The sequence below is a fragment of the Mesoplodon bidens genome (assembly GCF_964165515.1).
Source record: "Mesoplodon bidens genome assembly, chromosome: 1".
NCBI lineage: Eukaryota > Metazoa > Chordata > Mammalia > Artiodactyla > Ziphiidae > Mesoplodon > Mesoplodon bidens.
In genome coordinates this window covers 101,922,901-101,946,544 of record NC_138176.1, presented here as the reverse complement: position 1 = coordinate 101,946,544, position 23,644 = coordinate 101,922,901, and the positions used below count along the sequence as shown (strand labels likewise).

General features: G+C 43.2%; 1 protein-coding gene across 1 annotated transcript; it reads right to left on the bottom strand.

The window, feature by feature from the left end:
- Positions 1-19,292: 19,292 nt before the first annotated feature.
- Positions 19,293-20,590, bottom strand: LOC308617835 (large ribosomal subunit protein uL30-like). Its single transcript, XM_081235232.1, has one exon. The coding sequence runs from the start codon at positions 20,580-20,582 to the stop codon at positions 19,839-19,841; it is 744 nt and encodes a 247-aa protein (XP_081091358.1). The 5' UTR covers positions 20,583-20,590; the 3' UTR covers positions 19,293-19,838.
- Between the last annotated feature and the right edge of the window lie 3,054 nt (positions 20,591-23,644).

Below are 23,644 nucleotides of genomic sequence, written 5' to 3'. Positions count from 1 at the left end.
ATACTGTCTTGATTACTGTAGCTTTGTAGTATAGTCTGAAGTCAGGGAGCCTGATTCCTCCAGCTCCATTTTTCGTTCTCAAGATGGCTTTGGCTATTCGGGGTCTTTTGTGTTTCCATACAAATTGTGAAATCTTCTGTTCTAGTTCTGTGAAAAATGCCAGTGGTAGTTTGATAGGGATTGCATTGAATCTGTAGATTGCTTTGGGTAGTAGAGTCCTTTTCTCAATGTTGATTCTTCCAATCCAAGAACATGGTACATCTCTCCATCTATTTGTATCATCTTTAATTTCTTTCATCATGTCATAATTTTCTGCATACAGGCCTTTTGTCTCCTTAGGTAGATTTATTCCTAGATATTTTATTCTTTTTGTTCCAATGGTAAATGAGAGTGTTTTCTTAATTTCACTTTCAGATTTTTCATCATTAGCGTATAAGAATGTCAGAGATTTCTGTGCATTAATTTTGTATCCTGCTACTTTACCAAATTCATTGATTAGCTCTAATAGTTTTGGTGGCATCTTTAGGATTCTCTATGTATAGTATCATGTCATCTGCAAACAGTGACAGTGTCACTTCTTCTTTTCCGATTTGGATTCCTTGTATTTCTTTTTCTTCTCTGATTGCTGTGGCTAAAACTTCCAAAACTAGGTTGAATAAGAGTGGTGAGAGTGGACAATCTTATCTTGTTCCTGAACTTAGTGGAAATGGTTTCAGTTTTTCACCATTGAGGACGATGCTGGCTGTGGGTTTGTCATATATGGCCTTTATTATGTTGAGGAAAGTTCCCTCTATGCCTTCTTTCTGCAGGGTTTTTGTCATAAATGGGTGTTGAATTTTGTCGAAAGCTTTCTCTGCATCTATTGAGATGATCGTATGTTTTTTCTCCTTCAATTTGTTAATATGGTGTATCACGTTGATTGATTTGCATATATTGAAGAATCCTTGCATTCCTGGAATAAACCCCACTTGATCATGGTGTATGATCTTTTTAATGTGCTGTTGGATTCTGTTTACAAGTATTTTGTTGAGTATTTTTGCATCTATGTTCATCAGTGATATTGGCCTGTAGTTTTCTTTCTTTGTGACATCCTTGTCTGGTTTTGGTATCAGGGTGATGGTGGCCTCGTAGAATGAGTTTAGGAGTATTCCTCCCTCTGCTATATTTTGGAAGAGTTTGAGAAGGATAAGTGTTAGCTCTTCTCTAAATGTTTGATAGAATTCGCCTGTGAAGCCATCTGGTCCTGGGCTTTTGTTTGTTGGAAGATTTTTAATCACAGTTTCAATTTCAGTGCTTGTGATTGGTCTGTTCATATTTTCTATTTCTTCCTGGTTCAGTCTTGGCAGGTTGTGCATTTCTAAGAATTTGTCCTTTTCTTCCAGGTTGTCCATTTTATTGGCATGGAGTTGCTTGTAGTAATCTCTCATGATCCTTTGTATTTCTGTAGTGTCAGTTGTTACTTCTCCTTTTTCATTTCTAACTCTATTGATTTGAGTCTTCTCCCTTTCTTTCTTGATGAGTCTGGCTAATGGTTTATCAATTTTGTTTATCTTCTCAAAGAATCAGCTTTTAGTTTCATTGATCTTTGCTATCATTTCCTTCATTTCTTTTTCTTTTATTTCTTACCTGATCTTTATGATTTCTTTCCTTCTGCTAACTTTGGGGTGTTTTTTGTTCTTCTTTCTCTAATTGCTTTAGGTGCACGGTTAGGTTGTTTATTTGAGATGTTTCGCGTTTCTTCAGGTAGGATTGTATTGCTATAAACTTCTTTCGTAGAACTGCTTTTGCTGCATCCCATAGTTTTGGGTCGTCGTGTCTCCATTGTCATTTGTTTCTAGGTATTTTTTGATTTCCTCTTTGATTTCTTCAGTGATCACTTCGTTATTTAGTAGTGTATTGTTTAGCTTCCATGTGTTGTATTTTTTACAGGTCTTTTCCTGTAGTTGATATCTAGTCTCATAGCGTTGTGGTCGGAAAAGATACTTGATACAACTTCAATTTTCTTAAACTTACCAAGGCTAGATTTGTGACCCAAGATATGATCTATCCTGGAGAATGTTCCATGAGCACTTGAGAAAAATGTGTATTCTGTTGTTTTTGGATGGAATGTCCTATAAATATCGATTAAGTCCATCTTGTTTAATGCATCATTTAAAGCTTGTGTTTCCTTATTTATTTTCATTTTGGATGATCTGTCCATTGGTGAATGTGGGGTGTTAAAGTCCCCTACTATGATTGTGTTACTGTCGATTTCCCCTTTTATGGCTGTTAGTATTTGCCTTATGTATTGAGGTGCTCCTCTGTTGGGTTCATAAATATTTACAGTTGTTATATCTTTTTCTTGGATCAATCCCTTGATCATTATTTAGTGTCCTTTTTCTCTTGTAATAGTCTTTGTTTTAAAGTCTATTTTGTCTGATATGAGAATTGCTACTCCAGCTTTCTTCTGATTTCCTTTTGCATGGAATATCTTTTTCCATCCCCTCACCTTCAATCTGTATGTGTCCCTAGGTCTGAAGTGGGTCTCCTGTAGATAGCATATATACAGGTCTTGTTTTTGTATCCATTCAGCCAATCTGTGTCTTTTGGTGGGAGCATTTAGTCCATTTACATTTAAGGTAATTATCGATATGTATGTTCCTATTCCCATTTTCTTAATTGTTTTGGGTTTGTTATTGTAGGTCTTTTCCTTCTGTTGTGTTTCTTGCCTAGAGAAGTTCCTTTAGCATTTGTTGTAAAGCTGGTTTGGTGTTGCTGAACTCTCTCAGCTTTTGGTTGTCTGTAAAGGTTTTAATTTCTCCATCAAATCTGAATGAGATCCTTGCTGGGTAGAGTAATCTTGCTTGTAGGTTTTCCCCTTTCATCACTTTAAATATGTCCTGCCAGTCCCCTCTGGCTTGCCGAATTTCTGCTGAAAGGTCAGCTGTTAACCTTATGGGGATTCCCTTGTGTGTTATTTGTTGTTTTTCCCTTGCTGCTTTTTTTTTTTTTTTTTTTTTTGCGGTACTCGGGCCTCTCACTGTTGTAGTCTCTCCCGTTGCGGAGCACAGGCTCCGGACGCGCAGGCTCAGCGACCATGGCTCACGGGCCTAGCTGCTCCATGGCATGTGGGATCTTCCTGGACCGGGGCATGAACCCGTGTCCCCTGCATCGGCAGGCGGACTCTCAACGACTGCGCCACCAGGGAAGCCCCCCTTTGCTGCTTTTAATATGTTTTCTTTGTATTTAATTTTTTTTTTTTTTTTTTTTTTTTTTTTTTCTGTATGCGGGCCTCTCACTGTTGTGGCCTCTCCCGTTGCGGAGCACAGGCTCCGGACGCGCAGGCCCAACGGCCATGGCTCACGGGCCCAGCCGCTCCGCGGCATGTGGGATCTTCCCGGACCGGGGCACGAACCCGTGTCCCCTGCATCGGCAGGCGGACTCTCAACCACTGCGCCACCAGGGAAGCCCTGTATTTAATTTTTGATAGTTTGATTAATATGTTTCTTCGCGTGTTTCTCCTTGGATTTATGCTGTATGGGACTCTCTGTGTTTCCTGGACTTGATTAACTATTTTCTTTACCATATTAGGGAAGTTTTCAACTATAATCTCTTCAAATATTTTCTCAGTCCCTTTCTTTTTCTCTTCTTCTTCTGGGACCCCTATAATTTGAATGTTGGTGCATTTAATGTTTTCCCAGAGGTCTCTGGGACTGTCCCCAGTTCTTTTCATTCTTTTGTCTTTATTCTGCTCTGCAGTAGTTATTTCCAATATTTTATCTTCCAGGTCACTTATCTGTTCTTCTGACTCAGTTATTCTGCTATTGATCCCATCTAGAGTATTTTTAATTTCATTTATTATGTTTTTCATCATTGCTTGTTTCCCCTTTAGTTCTTCTAAGTCCTGTTAAATGTTTCTTGTATTTTCTCTATTCTATTTCTAAGATTTTGGATCATCTTTACTATCATTATTCTGAATTCTTTTTCAGTTAGACTGCCTATTACCTCTTCATTTGTTAGGTCTGGTGGGTTTTTATCTTGCTCCTTCATCTGCTAGTGTTTTTCTGTCTTCTCATTTTGCTTATCTTACTGTGTTTGGGGTCTCCTTTTTGCAGGCTGCAGGTTCATAGTTCCCGTTGTTTTTGGTATCTGTCCCCAGTGGCTAAGTTTGGTTCAGTGGGTTGTGTAGGCTTCCTGGTGGAGGGGACTAGTGCCTGTGTTCTGGTGGACGAGGCTGGATCTTGTCTTTCTGGTGGGCAGGTCCATGTCTGGTGGTGTGTTTTGGGGTGTCTATGGCCTTATTATGATTTTAAGCAGCCTCTCTGCTAATGGGTGGGGTTGTGTTCCTGTCTTGCTAGTTGTTTGGCATAGGATGTCCAGCACTGTAGCTTGCTGTTCGTTGAGTGAAGCTGGGTGTTGGTGTTGAGATGGAGATCTCTGGGAAATTTTTGCCGTTTGATATTACGTGGAGCTGGGAGGTCTCTTGTGGACCAGTGTCCTGAAGTTGGCTCTCCCACCTCTGAGGCACAGCACTGACTCCTGGCTGCAGCACCAAGAGCCTTTCATCCACACGGCTCAGAATAAAAGGGAGAAAATATAGAAAGAAAGAGGATAAAGTAAAATAAAATAAAATGAAGTTATTAAAATAAAAAATAATTATTAAGAAAAAAATTTAAAAAGTAAACAAACAAACAAAAAGGACTGACAGAACCCTAGGACAAATGGTGAAAGCAAAGCTATACAGACAAAATCTCACACAGAAGCATACACATACACACTCACAAAAAGAGGAAAAGGGGAAAAAATAATCTATCTTGCTCCCAAAGTCCACCTCCTCAATTTGGGATGATTTGTGGTCTATTCAGGTATTCCACAGATGCAGGTACATCAAGTTGATTGTGGAGGTTTAATCCGTTGCTCCTGAGGCTGCTGGGAGAGATTTCCCTTTCTCTTCTTTGTTCGCACAGCTCCTGGGGTTCAGCTTTGGATATGGCCCCACCTCTGCGTGTAGGTCGCCGGAGGGCATCTGTTCTTCACTCAGACAGGACGGGGTTAAAGGAGTCGCTGTTTCGGGGGCTCTGGCTCACTCAGGCCGAGGGGAGGGAGGGGCACGGAGGCGGGGCGAGCCTCCGGCGGCAGAGGCTGGCGTGACGTTGCACCAGCCCGAGGCACGCCGCGCGTTCTCCCGGGGAAGTAGTCCCTGGATCCCGGGACCCTGGCAGTGGCGGGCTGCACAGACTCCTGGGAGGGGAGGCGTGGATAGTGACCTGTGCTCGCACACAGGCTTCTTGGTGGCAGCAGCAGCAGCCTTAGTGTCCCACGCCCGTCTCTGGGGTCCGTGCTGATAGCTGCGGCTCGCGCCCGTCTCTGGAGCTCTTTTCAGTGGCGCTCTGAATCCCCTCTCCTCGCGCACCAGGAAACAAAGAGGTAAGAAGAAGTCTCTTGCCTCTTCGGCAGCTCCAGACTTTTTCCCGGACTCCCTCCTGGCCAGCCGTGGCGCACTAGCCCCTTCAGGCTGTGTTCACGCCGACAACCCCAGTCCTCTCCCTGCGCTCCGACCGAAGCCCGAGCCTCATCTCCCAGCCCCGCCCGCCCCGGCGGCCGAGCAGACAAGCCTCTTGGGCTGGTGAGTGCAAGTTGGCACCGATCCTCTGTGCGGGAATCTCCCCGCTTTGCCCTCCGCACCCCTGTGGCTGCGCTCTCCTCCGCGGCTCCGAAGCTTCCCCCCACCCCGCCGCCACCCACAGTCTCCGGCCGCGAAGGGGCTTCTAGTGTGTGGAAGCCTTTCCTCCTTCACGGCTTCCTCCCACTGGTGCTGGTCCCGTCCTTATTCTTTTGTCTCTGTTTTTTCTTTTGCCCTACCCAGGTTCTTGGGGAGTTTCTTGACTTTGGGGAGGTCTGAGGTCTTCTGCCAGTGTTCTGTGGGTGTTCTGTAAGAGTTGTTCCACGTGTAGATGTATTTCTGATGTATCTGTGGGGAGGAAGGTGATCTCCGCGTCCTACTCTTCCGCCATCTTCTCTTCTCACCTCCAACAATACATATTATATCTTCAGGCTGTGTATTTTGGGGGAATCATGATTTGGGTAAATTATTCCTGAAGTCATGTTAGACTTTAGGCGTGTTTTTAATTCTAGTAAGTAAAATCTGATCAAGGTTTGAATTGGTATAGACCAAGGATTACAATCTTTCAGACTTTGTAGGAGGGGGAAGGGTACCGAACTGGTCCATGAACAGGCCGGAGAATGAACTAAAACCTTAAAAAAATCAAAGCACAACTGTAGGCCTCATTTTACTAACTAGAGATTAGCTTATATCAACAAGCTGGTTTAAAAACATTCCCTCCCCTTTGCCCCTCAAACCCAGCAATACTTAACAGGAAACAAATGAAACACTCAAATTAGGATAACTCAAGGAAAATCTAAGGAGTTTTGTTTATTGATACAAAGGGGTGAGTTCACAGAAACCAGAAGGGATAGTTTAGTAAACTGGAGCTGTAACAATTGAGCTGTTACCACCCCTGGGGCTGAGAGGGGAGTGAAGATGGAGAGGTTATTGAACCAGTTACCAAAGCCACAAGAGGAAAGAGTTTCGTAAAATGTGAAAAACATGGTTTGAAAGGACACACGCAGCCCAATGTTCACTGTAGCACTGTTTACAATAGCCAAGACATGGAAGCAACCTAAATGTCCATTGACAGATGAATGGATAAAGAAGATGTGGTACATATATAAAATGGAATATTACTCAGCCATTAAAAAGAATGAAATAATGTCATTTGCAGCAACATGGATGGACCTGGAGATTATCATACTAAGTGAAGTAAGTCAGAGGGAGAAAGACAAGTATTATATGATACCACGTATATGTGGAATCTAAAAAAAAATGATACAAATGAACTTATTTACAAAATGGAAACAGACTCAGACTAGAGAGTGAACTTATGGTTACCAGGCGGAAGGGGTTGGGGGGAGGGATAGTTAGGGAGTTTGGGATTGACATTTATACACTGCTATATTTAAAATAGATAACCAACCAGGACCTACTGTAAAAAAATTTTTATTGGTTTCTAAATTGGTAATAAAATATGCCAAGATTAAAAAAAAAGTGTCCTCTTGAGAGATGAGTGGTGACTTTTAATTAAGGCTTCTGTCATCTCCAGTGAAGCTTACAGGGAAGCAGCCAGAGAGATACATGCCCTTCTTCTCCTTTCTTCCTTCCTCTGATTTCCTGTTCAGACTTCCCACTGGCCAGAGGGCACAGGAGCTCTGCTGATGTGGTCCATGATGGTAAGAGTAAAGGTGGAGAGCGCATCTCCACCAAATGGAAGACGTACCGCACACCAACCTAGTTTACTGAGTGATAGCGGAGTCAATCAAATATTTTACTTTCTTGATAACATTCAGCAGAGACCAGATGCGCTGCAAGAATGGTAGTTTTGAGCAAGTGGGCATTTCTAGAAGGACAGGCTTCTGTGTGAGAATTAGATGCAGCCAGAGGACAGCGCAAGGGGTCGGGAGGACACGGTAGCCAGGGAAGAATCTTTGCCTGCGTGGGTAAAGGATAAGCTTTGAGGTGGGAGAGCAAAAAAGGATGCTGTACATGACATTTTGTAGTTGGCAGAAACACAGAATCCACTTCCCTAATTTTGCTATTAGAGGTTGGAGAGATTATGGGTTAGGTCGGAGTCCCATGAGAGTCATTGCAGAGTCAGTGTTCAAATCTTCGTCTATTAACTTGCTGTCCACTCAAGTTTTCTCTTTTCAACACTGTCTCCCGAACAGATATCATCAACTTAACATTTTGCCAAGACTCCTGTTGACAGTGGCTACTCTATGTTTGAGCTACATTTTTTCTTCTTTTTTTCAAATTGAAGTATAGTTGATTTACATTATATTAGTTTCAGGTGTACAGCATAGTGATCCAATATTTTTAGAGATTATACTCCATTTAAAGTTACTACAAAAGAATGGCTACATTTCTCTGTGCCCCACAATATATCTGTGTTGCTTATCCTTGTTGCTTATCTATATTTTATACGTAGTAGTTGGTATCTCTTAATCCCCTACCCCTCTCTTGCCCCTCCCCCCTTTCCCTCTCCCCACTGGTAACCACTAGTTTGTTTTCTATATCTGTGAGTCTGTTTCTCTTTTGTTATATAAATTCATTTGCTTTACTTTTTAGATTCCACATATAAGTGATAACACACAGTATTTGTCTTTCTCTGTCTGACTTATTTCACTAAGCATAACACTCTCCAGGTCCATCCACATTGTTGCAAATGGCAGAATTTCATTCTATTTTATGGACAGGTAATATTCAATTATATATTGAATATATAATCAATGTAATCTTCTTTATCCATTCATCTGTTGATGGATACTCAGGTTGCTTCCATATCTTGGCTATCGTAAATAATGCTGCTATGAACATTGGGGTGCATGTGTCTTTTCAGATTAGTGTTTATGTCTTTGTTTTGGGTGTATATCCAGAAGTAGAATTGCTGGATCATATGGTAGTTCTATTTTTATTTTTTTGAGGGCACTCCATACTGTTTTCCATAGTGGCAGGGCTACATTTTGAATGCCATTTCCTGTGTTTCAGGCAGAAAAATATACACATGTATACTTGGAAACTACTTAATGCTCATTATATATAGTTTATCTACCTACCTATTGATCTATCGATCTATCATATATCTGGCACTGTGCTAGGTGTTAGGATAGTTATAAGCGAAATAATAGTCATGGTGTCTGCCCTCAAGTGGTTTACCACCTACACTGTCTCACGTATAGCCTTGAACATCACCCTCTGCTTTCTGTGGTGTTTCCTGAGTTCTGTTCCCAAACCTTTTCTCTGTGGGCTCACTGCCTGAGAAGAGGTGATTTTCCAGAACAGAATTGGGCATGAAACTTCCAGTTTGCTGAACTTAACATTGACTGATCTGGAAGAATCATGAATGCAGAAGAGTGAGATATTTATAAGTGATGTGTGTGCTTCTGAGATGAAAACAGAAAGTACAATAACATCAGAAAGCAAGGACTCTGTTGGGAGTTCCTCTGATAATTACTGGTAGAATGCATTGAGATCTCCCTTTGGAGCTGAAATGCCATTAAGAAAATCATAATGGCTACAAAACCTTGGAACTCATGAAAATTTATAAACACAAAATAGAGATATTGAAGAAATGACCTGAGGTGGAGAAAATAGAACCTTAGACAAAATTATAAATGATGCATAAAAGTAAGAAAAATATGAAGTTCCACCATATTCCACACTGAGCATATACCTATTAAGCTGAGTAATAAATGAAGATGTGTTTTTGGCACACAGCTTCTGCCCTAGAGGTACAAAAGTACACCGTGTAAGTTAGTTACTGAATGAATAAGTTAAGACAGGGATTAGGTCATAGTCAGTTCATTTGTTCTACCAATTTGCTTTTTATTTGCATTGGACATTTTTTTACCTGCTTTCTCCTTTCTGATGTTTCAGAGTACACACAGTGATTTGAATTCTGAGATATCCGATACAAGAAGGTTGGTGGTGAGATTTACCCAAAAAATCAAGCTTTGAGAAATTGAAATCTTACAATAAATCGATATCATCATATAACATAGGCAGATCTTCAATAAGCATTCCCGGGTGAAACATACAATTATACACACAGGGTGGGAACAGCAAAGCAGACAGTACCCCTGAGGCCAGCCCCTTATGCTTGTCTAGCTGGAACCTCACCTTCTGTCAGCATTTTTGAGACCACACAGTTTTCCTGGATTTTGCTTCCAAAGAAAGGTGGCTGCCTTTGCCAGGCTATGAGACTTTAAAGAAGATTACTAAGCTTAGCTGCCATTTTAGGATTCAGACATTCATTCCATGCTCTATTACCTAGAGAGAGGGGAAAAAAATGAGACAGACTTTTCATGCTCATAAAGAACAACGGGCATTAAAGCTAATGGACAGAAGGAGAGATTTGGGCTGTGGACTTGCCTCATGCGGGACAGATGTTACACCTTTTTGCTGTGTCTTTGCTGATGGGAAGGCAGTGACTGGCTGAATACTCCCATGGGAGTGGGCATGAGTACCACCCCCTGGCCTCATCTGGGGGTCAAGATATACAAGTGGGTGCTTAGAAAGTCAGCAGGTCTGATTCATATCCTCAAGGCAGTACTTATGAGGCATTTTTGGTCCATCAAATGTCTCGTGATAAAGTACAGTGGTGCAATTTGTATTTTTACTGCAGGCCAATTAAGAAGGGGAAGAGAGAGTGGTAAGTAAAATGGTTATGTCCTTGCAAAGCAGAAACAACAGTCATAGCAGCAGGAGGAGAGGGGAAAAAAAAGACACACGGAAAGGAAATAGCCAGCCACTTAAAGCAGTTAAAAAGGTCAGGCAGCTCGTGCTATGTTGCCCACCCCCTGCCAGAAAATCCCTTTTCCTGCTGGTTTGTGGGGCAGTGGAGATTTTCAACAGGGAATAATTGTGTGGTAACATATGTTCATCCAGACATAGATTGGTGAGCTTAAAATCAAATAGTATTGTTTTTAAAAAAACGTCATTGGAAGAGGAAATGATGTTTCTCGACATTCTTATCAGAGTGCTCTAAGGCTTGCATTCTCCTGTTTTGTGATTTAGCCTTCCCTCCTATATCTGTTTCTATTCTGCCTTTAGAAAGCCAGGGAAAAAAGCTTTTGAAAAAATTTAATCATTTGATTACTATTTTTTTCCAGCTTCACTGAGGGAAAGTTTTTGAGTGTGGGTTTGTAAAAACGCACCCTTTCTCTAATGTTCAGGGTGTACTACCTACTCCATGAAATTCTCTTGGGGCCTCTCCTCACCAGGCTGCTTCTTAACCTGCCCTTATTTCCTTTAGGTGCCTGGGATTGCTGGAGAATAAGAATAAGAAGAGAGAGCAGGAGGAAGGGAGGGATGGATAAAAGGGGAAATAAATCAGGGATTACTTAACGAAGCAAGGAAGAGAGAGAGGAAGGAGGAAAGGTGGAATCAATGGAAAATGTTAGTAATTTGAACAACCAAGAATAACATCTTGCTAATTAAAACGAACGATGGGGGCTCCCCTGGTGGCGCAGTGGTTGAGAGTCCACCTGCCGATGCAGGGGACACGGGTTCGTGCCCTGGTCCGGGAAGATCCCACATGCCGTGGAGCGCTAGGCCCGTGAGCCATGGCTGCTGGGCCTGCGCGTCCGGAGCCTGTGCTCCACAACGGGAGAGGCTACAACAGTGAGAGGCCCGCGTACCACAAAAAAACAAACAACAACAACAAAAAACGAACGATGGGAAACAAATTCATCAATCCTGCTAACTGCCTGTGGGAGGAGGGGCAGAGTAGGAGAGTTGGGGTAAATACGCCCAGTTTATGAATATCTGAATGTATTTGGTCACTTAAGACATAATGATTGCTCCTGAGACAGGGGAAGAAAGAAGAAATTTTCCAGGTAATTTAAGCCCTAAATGCTACTATTGAAAAAAACAGGGGTGTAACAGAGCTAGGAATAGGGATGACATATCCATTTCCAGCTGGCTGTTTAAGCTGATGGAATTCCCTGGCTGTTTTTGCACATTCTATTTTTTTAAAGAAGTTTTAATATTTTATTTTATTTTTTTAAATTTTTTGGCCGTGCAGACTATGGGATCTTAGTTCCCCGACCAAGTATCAAAGCCGCGCCCCCTGCATTGGAAACGCAGAGTCTTAACCCCTGGACTGCCAGGGAAGTCCTGCACATTCTATTTTGACTTCACTTTTTCAAACACAATTTCAAGCTTTATCTTTTTACCTGATTATAAAAATGCAACCCAAGTATCAGCCCTGTGCTTTCCTGACTCAAGGATCCCAGTGCCGTAGTCTTGGGGGCAGATGGTGTATGTCTCACGTCCTTTTCTGAGTTGTGCCCCTGGCATCTGCCTGAGTCACACACAACCCTTGCTTGGGTTCTTCTGGGTGAAAAAGAGTGGCCATGTGAAAAGTGAGAGGGGTAAGCGTTAGCTGTGTCTCATGATCTGGATCTCGGGTTATCTATGAAAGTGTATCTCAGAGCTAATTCCAATGAATATGAAGATCTTCTGCAAGTAAACAATCATTAGCAAAAAGCAGGAGCAAAACCACACAATCCATCTAACCTATTCTATAAATTCACTGAAGTCCTGTAATTTCTCCTCTTAGGGACTCCAACCATCACTTCAGTGAAAGGTTCACTTGAAACCCCACTGAATTCTCGAGACAACCTTCTCTCGCCCTTCATGTCATCAATAGGCACCTGGGAGTCTTTAAACTTGTGGCTGGATGCAGGACTATTTAGGAATCTAGACTCATCCCTGAAAAGATAGGCCTCAGGCTGCTCTAGTTACCTGTTATCCTGTTGGTGCAAAATAAGGAGGTGTCTTTAAAACATTTTAGCCACTTCACAAATTTGAATTCTACAAATTTCACCAGTGATTGCCCATTTCTAATATCCATTATGCTCATTAACAACCCATTAATTTCTCCTCTGAAAACCCATTTCTGAAATTCAGTATGCTAATTAGCAGAACCATTTCTTGTTCATTAGAGATGTGGATTACAGAAGGGCTTTTAGTAACTGCCTCTGGAGTGTGGCCTTTCTGATAAAATGCTAGCTGACCGCCCCAGGGTGTGGATTCCTGATTACAACAATTGTCTTCTTCTAGGGTGTAGCCTAAACTAGAAAGAAAAAAACTCATGCACGTCTATACTATATTTGCTAAAGTATTTAGTAAGTTATGGATACGACAGGTCATGTGAATACAAATCTTTTTATTGTAAGTTTAAATGGCTATATAATATTAATTGTGTGTGTGCCACAATAACGAATTCCCTTTTGTTTGGACATTTATCAGAGCATCCTTATATTTACTCACCTGTTTGGTTTCTTCCTTAAAATGAATTCCTAGAAATGGAATTGCTGGGTCAAAGATATGCATGTTTAGATACACACTACTATACACAGAATAAACAACAAGGTCCTACTGTATAGCACAGGGAACTATATTCAATACCTTGTAATAACCTGTAATGGAAAAGAATCTGAAAAAGAATATATATGTGTGGGTGTGTATACCTGAATCACTTTGTTGTACACCAGAGACTGATACAACATTGTAAATCAACTATACTTCAGTAAAAAAGAGATGCACATGTTTAAATTTTGATATATGGTGCTACTGCTTTCCAAAAGGGCTTATCTTGATTTAGATGGAGGGCATATGAGAATGTGCATTTTCTTAGGCACCTGTCGGTATTGGTATTGGCAGTATTCTTCATCTTTGCCAGTCTCTTGGTAATCTCACTCAGCCTCATGGCCTTGAATTCCACCTCTATGCTGGTGATTCCCAAATGTCCATCACCAGTTCAGGGAGGGAAGAGAGCAGGGGAATGTACCTTGTAGATACAGCTTACTCTTTGACATCTCCACTTAGATTCTTAGTATCTAAATCTGTTTCATCCACAGCTTTCCCATTACAGTTAATGGCTACTCCATCCTTTCTGTTGCCAAAAACCTTGATGCCACCTTTGACTCATCACTCAGACATTCAATCCTTTGCTGTCACATGGCCCAAGTCAGTGATATCTCTCACCTGGATTAATGCAGTAGTCCCCAAACAGGTTGTCTTACTTCCAGGACAGTCTAGTCTTCACGTGGAAGCCGGAGTGATTCTGAGAAGTTGTGAGATAACATCACCCCCTAGTCAAGACCCTCCAATGCCATCCCATCTCATTCATAGTAAAAAGCCTGAATCCTTGCAGTGGCCCACAGGGCCTGGGCGATATTGACCACTCCCACCTATGTCCACTCTTAACCCTTGTCTTCTCCCCCTCTGGCCACATTGGTCTCTTTGCTTGCAGATCAAAGCCTCAGGATTTCACAGTGGCTCTAAGCTCTGCCCAGATCACTAGCCTGGCTTGCTAGGGAGACCTTCCCTGATGATCCTATTTAAAATGCCGCCTGTCCCATCCTTCGTCCCCCTTTCCAGCCTTATTTTATTTCATAACACTTCTCTAGTATATTATGTAGCTTACGTATTCATCTTGTTTATTGCTTACCTGGACCCAGTGGAATGTAAATGTCACAAGGATAGAACTTTTTTTTTTTTCTGTTTTCTTTATTCCTGGATCCCCAGCTCTTAGCATAATGCTTGTCACATAATGGACGCTTGACAAACATTAAAAACATTTTTTAATTATTATTTTATTTATTTATTTTTGGCTGTGTTGGGTCTTTGTTGCTGTGTGTGGGCTTTCTCTAGTTGCAGCGAGCAGGGGCTACTCTTTGTTGCGGTGCGTGGGCTTCTCATTGCAGTGGCTTCTCTTGTTGCAGAGCACGGGCTCTAGGCACCTGGGCTTCAGGAGTTGTGGCTTGTGGGCTCTGGAGAGCAGGCTCAGCAGTTGTGGTGCATGGGCTTAGTTGCTCCGCGGCATGTGGGATCTTCCCTGACCGGGGCTCAAACCCGTGTCCCCTGCATTGGCAGGTGGATTCTTAACCACTGCGGCACCAGGGAAGCCCGATACTTTTTGAGGAAATAAAGGAATGAATCTGATAGGTAAGAAATTAAACCTCATTTTTATTTGCATTTTTGATTACTAGTGGGTGAAATTTTAATAATTTTACTTGTACAGAAGGCCTTTCTGAGCTTAATAATCAGTTCACAAAGCATGAAGGAAAAAATTGGTAGTTTGATTACAAATTTAAAACATCTGTATGGAAAAAATCCCTACCACAAACGGGACTAACAAACAGGAAAGCTATTTCAGAAAGAAAGGTCAATAGCCCTAATACACAAAGAGTGCTTACAAATCAGTAAAAAAGATGAACCCTATAATAGAAAAATGAAGGTGAACTGGCCATTCATAAACAAGAAATGTAAAGAAGGTATCTGGAAAATGTTTATAATCACTTCATTTTTTCTTAAATATGCCTGCTTTGAGTCAGAGAGAATTTTCATTTCCTCTTGCTTTGAATGTCATCTTCCCTGAATTTAATTTCCAAGAAACTTTCATACCTTCTCTGACAACCACAGTGGATTTCCAACTGTTTTTCCCAGAGCAAATAGAACCCTGTATCCTGTCTCCCTGTTCTATAATCGCCTTCCCCCCTTTCCCCTCCTTACCTTCCAAAATACTCTATTATCATGGGCAAAACTCCCCAGAGCTCTACTGCTGGCCATAAAGAAAGAATTGGAATGTGAGGACTGACACCATGCTTATGTAGCAGTGCTATTACAACTATTTTTGAATCACACAAAATGTACAGATTTGCTATTTCAACAACGATAAAGACCTGCTCGACTTGCATAGCATTTAATGAACAAACGTGCCAGGAATGCTGACTGACACTATTTAGCTGTCGAGTTTCCCAAGCTTATTTTGCGCGGTTTGTAAACTTATGCTCTGAAATTATTTTTCTTTCATGCAGGCCAAGTGCAGCGCCCTTGTCTCACTTTGGAAAAAGCATTGTGTCTTATCTTCAACTATGTATCTCCAAAGACAAGGAGAGATGAAATAAGAGAGAATCACTAACCAGGAAACGCAGGAGTGGAAACAGGTAGCAAGCAGAATGACCATACACTACTAAACAAAGATGGTTTGGAGACTTTGATAAGAAGAGAATCCTCTGGCAGACACCGACTCTCCACTCTAATTGGACCACCCCGAAATTCCCAGAAGAGTGTGGCAAACAGAAGAGCACTGCCATCCCCTTCTCCCCGCCCCATGTCCACATCTAATCCCCAGAACCAGTGGATATGGTATTTTGCACGGCAAAGGGGACTTTGCAGATGTGATCAAATTAAGCATCTTCAGATGGGAGAGATTATCCTGGATAAGCCTGGTGGACCCAATGCAGTCACAAGGGTCTTTTTAAATGAAAGGCGAAGGCCAGAGAGTCAGAAGCAGAAAAGCAGAGATGGGAATGATGCAGTTGCTGGCTGGGGCCCGCAGATCAAGGAATGCAGGCGGCCTCTAGACACTGGAAACGCAAGGAAACATTCTCCTTTTGAGCCTCTGGAAGGAACACAGCTCTGCAACACCTGTGTGAGCCTTGTAAGACCTCTTTTGGACTTCTGACCTCTTGAACTGTAAGATAATAAATTTGTGATTTTTCCAGCTACTGAATTTGCTGTAATTTGTTATAGCAGGAAGAGGAAATTGATACAAAGAGGATAAATCTTTTGTCATTTCGCTGCTAATGCTCATCTTTAATGTCAACTTGGAATATCTGGAAGGTGTCATGGGAAGTAGGGCCCCTCTCGGGGGCGCCTTCCATTCGAGGTCACATCCTGAGGTCCATGGGTCTTGGGTCTGCCTGCATAGCAGAAGCACCTGTGGATCTTTGAAAAACCATGGATGCCCAGCTCTTCCCCATACCTACTGAATTGCATTTGCCAGCAATGGGGGTCTAGTCTTGAGTACTTTATTCTTTGGCTCCAGAGGTGACAGTGACACTAGGAAACAGGGTCTCCGGTAGTTAGTTGCAGCTGCTGCCCAAACTGTCTCAGCCCACAAGACAGACCTTCCCAAAGGGGCGCCCTCCAGTAGGACAGAAAATCCACTGTCCTCGCCCCATTGCCAGCTCAGAACAGCCCAGGCCAACCTGCTGAAGCACTTTCCACCTAAACTTCTCCCTACAGCCCACAGGGAGAAGTCATGGTGAGGGATGCTGGTCACTATTGCCTCAGGGACATCCAAGGATGATGTTTTCTCCATCTTGGGTGCCTGGCTCTGCATTACATGGTTAGTTTTTTTTCTTATTTTCTCTTTCTTTTTTAAGAAAAGAAATTAGAAAGAACAGAAGAAAAGAGAGAGTGTAGGTACCTAAAAATGTTACTTTGTAGGAGAAATCTGATGGTACTTTTTTTAAAAAATTTGAAAAAAATTTATTGAAATATAGTTGATTTACAATGTAGTGTTAGTTTCAGGTGTACAGCAAAGTGACTCAGTTATACATATATATCTATATAAATATATATATTCATATTTCACATTCTCTTCCACTATAGGTTATTGCAAGATATTGAGTATAGTTCCCTGTGCTATACAGTAGGTCCTTGTTGGTTATCTACTTTATATGTAGTAGTGTGTATATGTTAATCCCAAACTCCTAATTTATCCCCCCCTGCCCCGTTTGGTAACCATAAATTTGTCTTCTATGTCTGTGAGTCTATTTCTGTTTTATAAATAAGTTCATTTGTATCATTGTTTTAGATTCCACATATAAGCGATGTCATTGATATTTGTCTCTCTCTGACTTGCTTCACTTAGTATGATAATCTCTAGGTCCATCCATGTTGCTGCAAATGGCATTATTTCATTCTTTTTTATGGCTGAGTAATATTCCGTCATATATATGTACCACGTCTTTATCCATTCATCTGTCGATGGACATTTAGATTGCTTCACAGTTGTCGCTCCTTAGGCTCAGTCCAGGACAGACACATGGAAAGAATGGTCAAAGAAGTTAGCTCTGCCCTGGTTGAACATATGGCAGATATGTACCTACACCTGATGGCCCCACGGCCCAACCCTGCCAGTGGGAGCCTGGGGTCTGGGGATGAGGATGGAAGGACAGTCTCCAGGGACAAGACGAGGCTGTTCAGGCCACCCCTCAGGACCCTGAATATGCTGGGCCCAACGAACCACTAACCAGTTGGTAAGCAGCTGGGGTCTGCCCCCTGAACCCATTCCTGGTACCCCTGGAGCTTCTGGGCTGGGCGGCCACCCCTGCAAGGTGAGGGGCCCAGCAGGCAGAGGACAGACAGACATCGGTGAGCCCCCTAGCCCTCAATCCTGCTTAGGCTGGCACTAGGTTGTCATGAGGATGTTGCCACAGTGGAAGGTCCCTGACATGGTGAGTAGTACAGGGGGGCCTATAAGATGTTTGATACAGAAGGGATCTTAGAAATGGAAGCACAGCTGGACAGGGGTTCAGCCATAGAACTGGACTGGGATTCCAGCCAGGCGGCTGGACTAAAACCATTGTCAAATACTCCCCCCCGCCGCCTCCTCATCCCTTCTGATGTTCTGTATCCCATGTCCTATAACTGTCCTATAACTGTGAATATTTTTTTGCCAGTCTCCCTGGCAAAAAAAGAAAAGAAAAAAAAAGAAGTTGGCTTCCCGTGCTTTTATATGACGTCACACTCATGTATGATGTCATTGTTCTAAAATTAGTTACAGAGAAGGAAGATAGAGAGTTGGGTAGATCATTAAGTCCTAAATAAATCGACCCCTCACTATTTCGAAGATTCTGAGGTTTGACCTGAAGAGGAGAGTGCTTTTTCTTCTCCGTGAATGCCCAGGGGTGGGGAAGTACAGGGCAATTTTGTGGCTTCTCTGTGGCTTCCAGGAGCTCTGATTTCCAGAGGGGAACCCAAGAAGGGAGAGTGGAGATGCCACTCTGGTACCTGCAGGGAGGGGGCAGGGAGGGGGTTTCTGGATGAGTTAAGGGTCATGGAGTTATTGATAGTGTCTGGCCAGGGGACAACGGGGCTTATTAGGTTCCCAGAATTGATCCAAGCAGTAGATGTGTCTAAGGATGTCTCAGAAACAAGATGCTGGAAATTTAGGGGGAGGAAAAATAATCTTCGGATTTTCTTTGATTCAGGAAAAAGGCCAACTGAAATCTTTCTCCTGGGTTTGTAACTCATGTTTTCATGACACCGAAAGCTTTTCTAGACTAGATGCAAAACTTTAATTCTTGGACAGGTCTTTAAAGAAGGAGAGACATGGAAAAGAAAGTGTGAATTTTCTTGGAAGCTCCCAAGATAGGTTCCTCATCAAAGTGGCTAAATGTGCTATTCTCATTTTCTTCCTTGAGGAAAGCATTATTTATTTGCAGGAGAAAAGGACACATTTGTTGGTTGATGGCTCTGTTACCATGGAAACATATAAATTTTAAAAATAAGAAAAATGTTTTAATACATTAATTTTTAGATCTCAGACACCAGCCTCCTTTTCCCTTGAGGTGTGGCATGGCAGAATGAAGACACAGCCCTGACCAGAGGCGAACACAAACCCTCCCTTTCTCTCCTGCCTCACAGATTGGCCAGAAATGCATTTTAAACACACACACTTTCAACGTGAGTAGGTTGCCTTGGGTGCATATAGAAAAATCTTTAGACTCCACATGAGCTTTGCAAATCTTTGCACCTTGCCTGTGGGACTTGGTTGAATAGATATATAGAGAGAAGTCATTGGAATCGCTGACAGACCACTGTCAAGATTTCCAAGTGGATGCTTTATTCAGTCCTCTAGATGTAGTTCCTCTCTGCCTTCCTTGTGGGTGTGATATGGTGGAAATTGGGATGGTGTTAAGATATTAAAAAGCTTAATTAAAGTAACCCCAGTATTATTTTGTGCTCATATTTATTTATTTATTTATTTATTTATTTATTTTTTAGGGCATTGTTTTTGTACACTTCTTTCTAATTGTATTTCAAGTTCTTTCCAAAACAAGGCCCTTGGATACCCCAGGTTCAATATGCCCCTGGGCCTGGTCCACTTCTGTCTTGTATTCATATGTGGGTATTCGTTCGTTCACCAACATTAAATCCCAGGATAGGTGTGATAAAACAGGACTCCCTCCTCCATGGCACAGGTCCTTTGCTGGTTTCAGAGGTGGACGGCGGTCTTTCCAGAAAACACACAGGAAGTTTTTCTTGGAACTGAAGTGGGATGAAAAGTGCCTGCCCTGAACATCACCATCTTTTCACTGACCCTTCCCCTCCAGTTTCTGAAGATACAGCAGAAAATAATCTTGCTTGAAGATACTGGGTAACAATTCCATAAAACAAAAACACATGCTTCCAATGCACTGTGCTTTCAGATATGCTGGGTTTAGTTCAGCTGCTGGATGAGCTGATTGATGCGTTCACCTCGATAGCCAGGTGAGCCCATTTCCTTGAGGAAGCCCACTCTATTCTTGGTAGCGTGACGGGCCACTGAGAGTTGGAAAGGGCGCAAGAACCCTGAGATCACCTGAAAATTCTTCCCCGGAAAGGCAATTTCGTGAATGAGGTCTTCCAAGCAAATGACACCAAACTTCCCCAGGTGCTCCTCAATCACTGTGTTGTCTGTCAAAGGGATGATTTTATTCTTGACCTTGGCTTGTCCACGTTTCAAGATGAGTTCCCGAACTGACTTCAAATTTGGAAATCCCCAGGTCACATAAGGTTCCACTATACGAAGTGTTTTTATGGTTTGAGGAGTTACTTGCATAAAGACACCACTGAAAATCTTATTCAGGCGAAGTCTTGCAATGGTCCTCTGCACCAGTAAACTCACCCCATTAATCCTTTCGATGCGTAAAACAAAGGCCAAGGAATGTTTATCTGGCACTTCCAAGCCATGAGGTTTCACTTCTAGTCGTCTGAGTCGCACCCTGTCACGTAGTTGCCGCCAAGAATCATGTAGGAACCATTCTAGTCGCTTAAACTTGATCTCTTTTCCTTTCCTGTGCTCCTTCCTTTGCAGAAGCGCCTGCTTTGCCTGGGTGGCTTTCAGGGCCTGATAAGCCTTCCTCTTTTTCAGGAGATTTTCTGGAACCAAAGGGATCTTTTTTCTTGGCTCTTCCGCCGCCATCTTTCCAACTCTTGTGCTCATATTTAAACATCCCACTGCATTCACTTGTTTGGAGAGACTGTATCCTGTAGAAGGGAGAGCTTACCATGGCTCTGAAGATGAGCAGAGGCTTTGAAATCAGGCATGCCTGGTTCTCGATTCTTCCTCTCCCTCTAACTAGTTTGATCACCTGGGGCAGGTGACATCTATTTAAGCCTTGATTTCATCATCTGGAAAATGGAGATAATCTTGCATTGCAGTGATTTTCTATCCATGGAAAGAGATAATACTGTCTTATAAAGTGCCTAGCATCTTGCTGAGCTCTCAGTGAGTCCTTGGTATAGCGTGGCTATCATTATAACTATCACTGAAATATACCAGATGTGTCAGGTGCTTCATTATGCTTCACATGGAAGGGGGGTCCCTTCTGTGGGTTCACAGGGCTTCCCCATTCCTCAGAGAAGACCCCCAAATCCCTGCTCTTTTGTTTACAGTTCTATTGGAAGCTAGTTAAACACCATCACATTTCACTTTAATGCCAGTGTAAATTTGAAAATATTTCACTGAATTCTCCTTAATAAATGCATTTCTCTCTGTTTTATTTATCAAGCAGTATTTCTCAAGGACCCATTATATGCCAGGCCCTGTGCTAGGTGCTGGGGATAAAATGATGAATAAGATAGAAATGGCTTCTGCTTTCATGGATATTGCAATGTAGTGGGGACGAAAAAATATCAGTGAACAGGCAATTACAAGGCAATGAATGAATCGAGGGCTCTGGCAGGAGAATGGCGCTGCTGGAGCATTTTGCTGGGGCACCTAACTCAGGGTTTGGAGGGTTATCTCTGGAGTGGGATCATTTTTAGAACCATCTCAGAACTGGAGGTCTGTTCTGGGGCCCTTCTCACCCTGCTGGTGCTGCCCTGAATTGCTAGAGTTCATTCATTTATGCCTTCAATCATTCATGCATGCATTCATTCATTCACTCAGTGTTCATCAGTGCCTGCTCGTTGCCAGGCTTTGTGCCAAGCACCGGGAAAACCATGGTGAGTAAAACAGACGCCGTCCCTTCCTTTACCAAGCTGATGGGGTTAGCGGAAATTGGGATGGTCTAGAAATAAACAGAAGAACTACCCAGGATGGAGAAGTGAAGGGAGCTGAAATCATCCAGCAGGTGGACTTCATCTCTTCAGGGGAGGGGTTTGGGCTCTGAGCTGACACCTGAGGGGGAATAGGATTCAGGTGGGGTGAGGGGAGAGGCGACGGCCAGGCGTCCCAGGCGGAGGGAGAGGCATGGCGTGTGGGAAGGTCTCGAGGTGAAGGAGAGCCTAGCCCTCGGAGGGATGGGCAGAAGGTGAGATGTGCCAGAGGGCGGATTGGGGGAGCCCTAGACCTGGGAGGGGAGACTAGACCTGGGCAGCCCTAGACCTGGGAGGGGAGACTAGACCTGGGCAGCCCTAGACCTGGGAGGGGAGACTAGACCTGGGCAGCCCTGGCCCGAGGAAGGCATTCCTATCCTTCCGAGCCTTTGGGGCTGGGCGGACTTGATCCCTGGTTAGCCCTTCCCATCCCCACCGCCTCTTCAGTTCTTCTCCGGTTCTCAGTTTGGTAGGGAACGAGTGAGGCTTTCTCCAGGAATCTAGGGTTCTCCTTCATGGAGGATGATGTGATGTGTTGCCCATCTGCCCCTCCAGGAGTGAAAGACTTATTTTCCCAACTGCCCAGATGCTGCTGACAGAGAGCTCAGCTTTCTGCTTCCTTTGGGGACTGCTTGGGCTCTAGAGATCCACCTTGCCCACTTCCAGGGTGGTCCACAGCCCGTGACTGAGGGCTACAGGAGTGTAAAGGCCTGACCTCCTCATCCCAACCTGGGACAACTCTGAAGGGTCATCCCAGCTTCCCAGCTCCAGGGCGCCCTGAGGGGGTGGCTGAGGTCCTCACTGGGCCGCACTGCTGCCCGGTGTCTTCCTCTGCCCCCTCATGCTTCTTCCCCCCACCTTGTACGGGTGGTGTTCCCAAGGGTGCCCCTTAACCAGCGTTCTCCCTCAAAGTTACCTTCCCCAGGAACCTAACTTAGGATACCCTTAAAATTCACCCCGTGAGAACAGAGTACAGATATATGAACATCACTTAATAAAAACAGACCGATTCCTAGGAAAGCAAGGAATCGGTTGTAACTTGACAGAATTTCTTAAGGAGGAAGAGGGTTGTTCAGTCACGGGTAGAGAGAGCACAGATGCTCACAGAAATCTCCCCACCTCAAAGTCTCGTCCAAGCGAGAGGAAATCTCAGCCAGTCGAATTCAGGCCTGATTCACGAGGCCATCCCTATTGTGGAACTAGATCCTTGGTGAGCCATGATCATGAGATGCCATGAAAGCTGCATCTCAGGACGTATATTCTGATTCCATGTTCACCAACCCCCTACTGGTTACGAGCTGACTTCCCTATGGGTCAGCAGAAAAGGGAGACTGAGGTGGACAGTTTTCACAGGCAGGTCAATTTTTGCTGGAAATTAATGCTTTGGGATTCCGTTTTTCTACATGATTGCTATTCCTCGGCTACTTCTGAGATAGACCGGCATCCACTCTTTGTGTAGTGAAGTGTCTCTTTGGAGACAGTCGGCTGACCGTTCCCTGGAGGCAACACACTAACTCGCTGTGCTCTGAATAAGCTGGATTTTTTTCTTTAAAAAGAAAAACCCATATTTCCACACCCATATTTCTGGAATCTGTTTGGACCGATCCATCCTTTGCATTATAGGCTTGAAATTCACCTGGCTGGCTTTTACTAAACTCATGAATGAAAGGTGTTTTAAGTATTGTTTATGTGCAGTGGATGTGGCTGTCATAATCTAATGGATCTTCTCTAATTTTTTTGGGGGGTGGTGGTGTAAGAAGACATTTAGAGCAAGCAGCATATCAGAGTGATGGGTGAGGGGTTAAGGGCCAGTGAAGCTGGGCTTGAATTCTAGATCTGCCATTGAGTAGCTGTGTGGCTTGCTAAGATTCCTTTCCTGCTCTGTGCTTCAACCTCCTCATAGGTTGTTGGGAAAAAGAAAGTGCTCAGTGATGCCTGGCACGT